At 38.2% G+C, this 8066-nt stretch overlaps 1 protein-coding gene across 1 annotated transcript in view; it reads right to left on the bottom strand.

The window, feature by feature from the left end:
* Positions 1 to 358: 358 nt before the first annotated feature.
* The window catches only part of RDH10 (retinol dehydrogenase 10 (all-trans)), a gene marked incomplete at its 5' end in the record, with an annotated part of 24565 nt that continues 16857 nt past the window's right edge, over positions 359 to 8066 (bottom strand). The window contains 4 exons of the mRNA XM_010012892.1: positions 359 to 1727; positions 3636 to 3767; positions 4086 to 4231; positions 5601 to 5699. Coding sequence (XP_010011194.1) covers positions 1604 to 1727; positions 3636 to 3767; positions 4086 to 4231; positions 5601 to 5699 — 501 coding nt within the window. The remainder of the gene's footprint in view (positions 1728 to 3635; positions 3768 to 4085; positions 4232 to 5600; positions 5700 to 8066) is intronic.

The raw sequence follows: 8066 nt of genomic DNA, 5'->3' as shown, positions 1-8066 counted from the left end.
CAATTGTACTGAAACTACATTTTTTAATTTACTAAAACTGCATCCACATGAGGTCATTTTTATGTAGATATAAAGCTCCATAGAAAATCAAAATGAATATTCTTCAAGATATTCATTTTCTTTGACGAGTTACTTCATTGATGAGTTTAGAAACTAGAGAAAGCGGCCACCTCATAAAGCCCAATTTCACAGTACCTACTGATAAACCTAAGAGATTACACCGTAAAACCATGTAGCTGACAAAGATGGATATAGGTAGAGCAATATATTTCTGAACTGTGTTGATACTCAAGAGCTATGGAACAGGCACAAGTAGTTTGCACTAGTTTAGTCTTTAAAGGAAGCATTCCAGTCACTGTTTTAAGGAAAAGGTGGCTCACTTTAATAACCACAGGCATTGGTCACTATTTAACAAGACATTCTAAAAAAGTAATCACAATTTCTCCAATAGTAGTTTACAAGTGGATGGTATACATTAAGATACAGAGGTAGAAGTTCACTTTTACAATGCTTCACTAATACAGATTACCAAATTCAAGGCACAAAATTGTTTGCTTTACAAAAAATACTGTAAAAATGTCATTTGCTGTTCTACAATGTGAGTACAACTCAAAAAAAATCTTTACACCTTTCCATATTCTGCATGTAGAGTTGCATCAGGCGTTATTCTATTTTTCCTTTGCTAATAATTGGCATATGACCAGCACTTACATAAACAGTTTGTATCTCGGCTGAGTTGCTTTGTCTTTTAGGCACAAGTCCAGTTACAGAAATTGAATAGAACAGCTTCCTCAGGGGGGTGAGAGAACTCTGCCAAAAGAAAGAATGAGGAGGAAGAAGAGAAACATATAACCCATAACAGTAGATTGGACTCTGACATGTAAAGGGAAACAGAACAGAGCATATTTCAAATCAAGTGACTTGAAAAAAGTCAGTTTAAATCATTGACTGCATTCCTAGAAAACCAGATGCCCAGTACAAGTTTGCTCTGAGAGTATTTAAGACATTCACTTGCCTTTGAATCAGCAGAGATTTACAAATTTCTTTTTATCTTTAAATAGAAGACACAGTTAATACAAAAGAGAATTACACCACAATTGGGCCATGTGTCCTTCAGAGCCTGGGTGAACAAGTGAAGAGATGCATTCAGAAACTGCCCTTGAATTTACTAAAAGGTCATAAGCAATAGCTTAAATGGCAAGATTTCCCTCTGGGAAAGACAAACTATTTCTGAAACATTGCATCTTTTAGTTGGAGACAGTTCTTATAAGCCTTGGCAGGCTGAGGAAGAGATATCACACAGTGCATCCCTACAACAGGTATTATGACTAGTTTACTGTACATACAGTGATATTCTAAAGGACAGTGGTGGCAGCTACATTGTAAAATCATTTTGTTTACCTATCAAGTACTCTAGTCAGTTTTATTTACAGTATATAAAAAAACCCATTGATTTTTAGAGTTCAATACACAGGTTTAGGACCCAAGAGAATGCCACAGCAAGATGTTGACATTTGCATCTGTTAGATGCAAGTGCACTTTGCAATTCAGTCATGTAACATTATTGTATTCACCTATAAATGTTAGTCCATCCAAAATAGTGTTACATTCCATTTTTTGCTTCATTGTTGTTTGTAGCCTGTTTCCTTTGAGCAATGAAAGGGTACATACACTTGTCTGCTCCCAAAAACCGGTACATGCATACCACTGCTTCAAAGGGCAGGATACTGTGAAAAACAGGTTATAAAATTGTTAGGAGACAGTAAAACAAAACCTCTGCTTACACTATGTACTTGGTCTCCTTAGAAGCAATATAGCAGCTATTTGAGAGGCTTTTTAAAAGACTTAAAGGATTTCTATTTCACAAGGATACTTACAGAGAGAGTTTAAATTCTAGAGTGCTAAGCATGCAGGCAAGCAGGAAGGAGGAAGCTGCTTAGTCACATGCCTCCAGCTTAGGACAGATTTTCTGCTGCTTCGCAAGCAGTATGATAGCTTGCTTTAAAGAGGTGGGGGGACAAGGGCATTACAGAAGGCCTACTGAAAGCAAAGCATCTGCTATAAGCCACATCAGCAGAGGTCATCAGATATTGAAGATGTTCTTTAATGTGGGATTAGAGTTAATGCCATACTTTGATCACCAAATGTCTAACTGCCTTGACTTACATTCTAAACTTAATCATCCATCCTCAGAAAGAGAGGTCCAAAGTAAAGAGAGCAATTTCCTTTCTCCCCCTCCAGATAAAATTCCAGGGAACTGTCTTTGTGATGGGTACCTGACTACAGACCCTCCCCTCCTTCCCACATCCACAAAATACTTCTACTTCAAGCGTAGTACTCAGGAGCTCTAGTGCAGAACTAGAATGGGATTTCCTCAGCCCCAGGACAGAGTCGCAAACATCCACTCAGTGGAAAGCAAGTGCACAGAATCTAGCCATTAGGAGTAATGCCCACTGAAGCACTGTGAAAGCCCACTGAGGAGTATGTCACAGTACAGGTGTCCTCACTGCTAGTAGTACTGCTTGTGCACTAGTGACTGGAGGGCCTTTGATCTAAGTGCTGCTCCCTGAGGCATGGATTATGTAGAAGCTTTGATCTCCCTGTTGGAAGCTAAAGTGTTGAACCAAGACAACATGAAGGGCCTTTGATGTGACTGTTGCTGCATAAGGCACTGTTTGTGCAGAGTGCACTGAAGGACCCTCTGAGCTTCTGGTTGAAGAAGCTGGTTCTTAAAGATGCTGAGAGTGGCCTTGATTTTTTGGCAGAAGACACATACACGTACTCTTCCAGGAAAGAGGTGAGTGATGACAGCTCCTCTAGTCTTTGGTGAGCCTGTCCACCATAAGAGACTTGAGGCAAAGAATAAAAGTGCAAATGGAAGAGAAATCACCAAGGTTCTCTGTTTCAGCCATCCCTCACAGAAGGAAAATATGACAATCCTGTATTTTAAAGGTTCTTCCTACACACTGCACATTTAAAACAAAACCACAGACAGCTGTGAGGATGTCCTCTATAATAGAATGCAAACGATGTTGCATCAGTGGAACTGAGCCAACTCCTGTATTACTCTGCATCATTGAAATGTCAGCCTAGTTACAGCTTAAACAGTGTTCCCATCCAAAAACTGTGGCGTGTCAGAACAAAGGAGGTAATATTCCTTTAAATAACCCTTTTTCCAAACTTAGACTCTGAAAAATGGTTCTGAATGTGCAGATTTGCAGTTTATCTACCGTATCTGTACAAGTCCTAGAGAATCTGTAGGCAGGGCCTCCTACACACTTGTTCTAGAGACAAATAGCTAGAGGTTCCTTTGCTGGAAGCTGCCTCACGCCCCATTCCTAAGGGGAAACCCAAACAATAGAAATAAGTCTGCTGAAAAGAAAGTAGGAATCTAAGGAAAAAGATACAAGAAAGGTAAAGCAAGGATGCATAATACATGGGATCTGTTTTACGGAGCTTCCCAAGCAAGCAACCTACACTCGTGCAAGCCAAGAAATATTTATGAATTCTAACAAAACAGCACCAACAGCCTGTGTGAGTGGGAGGGTGTTTATATCCAGAAAGCAGACATGCTCATGGATTTTACCAGCATTCTGCAAAGAGTATTGCCAACTAATGAGCAGTTCAGCTCTTACCTTTTCATGAAGGTGACCATATACATGAGACGAGGTGTGCAAATCATTGGCTGGTCTGTAAGGATAGCTCTCATAGCCTGCTTCACACAGTATTCTGGTTTCAAGGGTGGAAGGAAAGGCTCAATTTCTTTTCTAAAATATTTAAGACAGATAAATAAGATAAAGGACCACAGACCTCACTCATTAACTCACTTTCTCTGGAACATCTCAGCAGAGACAAAGACTTTCATTTTCTAATATTAACTGTTAGGATACACAGACTATAGCTCATAACTTGCGTAGCTTAACTACAAAAGGACCAAAAACACTCACTCAATTCAGAAAGTCTACTTTTTAAGTCTAATACTAATGTATATTAAAGCAGATATAATACTTAAAAGTATTTTATGGTAACAGGTTAGTTACCTTCAAGTACTTTTATACTACAAACAGGAGGAAAATTTTACTCACCTGATCCTGCACCCTCTAAACATTCCTGTATCTACAAGATAAGGGCAGACTAAAGTTGTTTTGATTCCATCTTTTTCAGCAGCCTTCAATTCATGGCTCAAAGATTCATGGAAACCTACAGCTCCAAATTTGCTGGCGCAATAATCCTGTGTTGCCAATGAATGAAGGAAAAAAAGGCAACTTAAAAAGGACAGATATGAATCATGTTCAAAGCCAAAGCAAATCTGCACAGATTTTCAAAGCAACAACAAAAGACACCCACTGAATAGAGCACCACATTAACTCATTATCACTTCACTTTTGAGGCAATTAGCACAGAATCATGAAAGCAGGAAACCTGAATGTAGGAGGGTATTACCTTGGATTCAGGTCTGACCGGGCAGGCCCCCATGGCAAGTTACTCCAATTACCAATTTGTTGTAACATTTAATATTAAGCAAAGGACTGAGATACCTAATACTATCTTGGGTGAGATTTAAAAAAGATTGGAGAATTGGCAGGGCATAGATGTAAAAAAAAATCTTAAACACTTCTAAGCTTAGTTTCAACAGAAGATACAATGGAGATCTGAGTGTATTTAATTTTCAGAAAAGGACATAGCTTGTGTATCTCAAAAATACTAAGGTCAGCAACATCAAAAAATAATTACATAGACAGCAGTAGCATTCGAGTTTTCTGTTGGATGTATCCACCTCTGCTGATCACACCCACAAGTCTAGGAAATTCTTTTTAGTTTTCTCAAGACAGTAAATACTCTAAGAAGCCCAAAGTTATACCAGCTTTGTTCATTTCTGTTACAAGACACTGCAGTCTAAGATCCTGGATTAAAACTTACCTGTATGTAAATTAGCCTTTGTCTATGGGATAATATGACCATTATTCCACTAGGCACATTAATTTTCATTAACTGAATGCTTTCTGTTCACACTTGCATTTGTGCTAATGACCCCAAAAGCAAAATAACAGACTCTAACCCTAACCTAACTTTATGCATCAAACAAGTCTCACAAACTGGTGTTCTCAAACAGCTGCTAGCAACTAGACAACCTCATGCGTATAACCGGGAGCCTGGTAAAGCAGGTGAGCTATGTATTCTGGAAGGAAGGCTGGTGGCCATGTCCTCGCAGAGCCAGGAAACAAAAAACATTACTTTTGAAATACCTTGCCTTAGGCTTCCAGCTTAGCACTGAAGATCTTGACAGGACTAGATAAGTGGGCACCTGTCAGTTTCTTAATTTTATCAGATAATTCAAAGACCATTTAGCATTCTGAAATCCTTTGCCCTCCTAGGCTTTCAATTTTAAGTAGCAAGCCCACCTGCAAAGTAGTTGAACACAGTGGCTGCCCCAGCCCTGTCGATCCCACACACACAGAGCCATGTGCTGATATGGGAACTCACACCATGGTTTCCAAGTATCTTTGAAGATTTGACTTTATTTTCCCTAGCTAATAATACAAAAAAGCTTATCCTAAGCAAGAAATGACAAATTTAACATTAATTATAGTCTAACAAACCTCCACTCCAGCAGTGCTGAACAATCCCAAAGAACTTGCAACTGTCACAATGTGTCCGTGGTTCATTTCCAGCATCTTGGGAAGGAATGCTTTAGTAGTCTACAAAGTAAAAAAGAAAACAAAATGAAAACCCCCACACCACAAACATACTATATTAGTGATAAACCTTCAAAACCTCCATCTCAGTTTATTGTCAAGAATTTAGAAGTACAATCACTGTACAGGTTTTGAACTTCTGAGTTTTTCAAAAAAAGCCAAAAAGGAAATCTACAGCTTGTTTGTGAATTCAGACAGCAAGGATTATATCTCCAGAAATCCTAAGGTTAAAGGATCAATTGAGCTCAGACATGTTTATTTTTCTGCAAGAGACCAGTTATCAGAAAGAGATAATTTGACCCTAAAATGGAAGTCAGATTTTCTTTTTTTAAGACATAAAAAGGAATGCCAAGTGTTTAATTACACCATCCAGCACATCTGTGTTAAGACCACTGACGATTATCTGTTCTAATTATTGACAGTGTGTTTTGTAAGTTGGTTATGGCTAGTCTTATCCAATTAACTTATCTTGAGCATTTTACATTAAAAGAAATACTAGTGAAAGAGCTTTTGATGATGTTACTTTTTACACATAATTCAATAAGCATCTGCTAGTCTAACTTAATCTTCATCTTTATTAGTATCCATAAGCAATTGCTCTAACTAAAAAGACAAGATGTACATTTCTATTATCAATTAAGAGTTTTAAAATAAAACGAAATAAAACAAAAGCAAGTCACAAGATGAAACTTTGATTTTAACCTCTAGTTTTTATGCTTTGAATTATAACAAAGTTTGTTTCTGTTTAAAACACCAGAGTTAACACCTTTAAAAAATTAAATTTTAAGCAATAAATTGAAGGCTTTTGCTAGAAGTTCACCCCTGCTAGAATACCTTTGTCATATCTGTTTGCCGAAGGTGACCGAACACTTCCCTTATTTAAGTATTAAGCAGATAACTGTATATGCTAAAAACTACATATACCTTTTTTTTTTTTTTTTTTTTTTTTACTTCATTGATTTATGATTTATTTCATCTTCTAGACTGGCAGTGTACCATCAAAATCCACTTTTAAATTGCCAAAGAACTTGAGACAATATTTCTTAATCACAAGCATGCCTACTTAGTATATAAATCTATTAATGACTGAGCTATTATTCTATTCTAGTCTAATTTGGTCAGTACCATGAATGCTTAATCCTCTCAAACGTGGTCTTCCCATGTAATTTGGATCCAAACTCAGAGCATGCATATGCCCCTTAAGTATCTGCTACTAGCTTAATTGCTGGTCTGAGTTGTGTCAGCTACATTCTTAAAAAGATGTGCAAGCTACAGCTGAATCCATCTAATTCCATTCTTATGCTGTCTGCATTTTCCAATCACAGACGTCAGGACAGTTTTGCTCTAATGATTTTCACATGTTCTTGTACAACATTTTTGCCTGCAGGTGTTAAATGACTAATCCAGACCTCCTAACACCACACAAAAGAGTGTTTTCACTGGACAGCTGGCAGATGATAGAAGATTAACAGACCTCCTGACTCCTTGCCTTTTCTACTGTTGATTCATACAACTCCTAGATTCTGTCATAACTGCATAACAAAGCTAATTATAAAAATAATCTGAGCAAGCTGTCTTGCATTTGTTTCTTTCCTCATGGCAGGAATCTCTAAACCTCTTATATAGAGCCTCAGACAAGCATTTAATTCACTGTTAAACTAATCTGTGCCAGGCACACAAAGTTTCAGCCTCTCTTCACATGTTGCATGGCAACAAAGCCCAGTGATCACAGGGTAGTGCCCTCTTAAAAGTAGGAGACTTCACTCAGACACACTGAAGTTTTACAGTGTGTTATTTATCTGCAGCTTGCCTGACACCCCCCAACACAGAGTGTGTACGCTAGCTCTGACACTCCATGCTATCCCTGTGAGAGATCCATGCTCCCAACTCCGTTCTGCTAACAATTTACTCCTGCCTCTGAAGCATTAGTCAGCTCCATCAGCAGTTTCCACTTATGTCTCAGTTATCTGCCCACATCACATTGGAATGACTGATTGCCACCTCGCATTGCCAGAAAGGCTGATAATGCAGACTGAAGCTCTGGCTGCAAACTACAGCAACAGAAATGAAGGGGCACTCGCCTTGGAGCTCATCTTAGGGAAGAAGGGAAAGAAGCAGTAACAGATTTCCCCACCACCACCACTTTCAAGGCATGAATCAGTGCATTTTCTTCCAAGAAATAAACAACAGACAAGCACACCAAACTTTGTTGGACTGGCTTTTCTATGATCTTTATTATGGCACTGCTTTTTTTCCATTTTTTTTAATATGATGAACTATAACTAGGTGTCCATAAGTGCCTATATCTACAGCTGAAGAGGAGGAGAATTTTCACAGGCACATATATATATATACACACACACACACACA

Source organism: Nestor notabilis, unplaced genomic scaffold, assembly GCF_000696875.1.
Source record: "Nestor notabilis isolate BGI_N333 unplaced genomic scaffold, ASM69687v1 scaffold26580, whole genome shotgun sequence".
NCBI lineage: Eukaryota > Metazoa > Chordata > Aves > Psittaciformes > Psittacidae > Nestor > Nestor notabilis.
The sequence above is the reverse complement of the archived record's forward strand: the minus strand, read 5'-3'. Positions and strand labels throughout refer to the sequence as shown.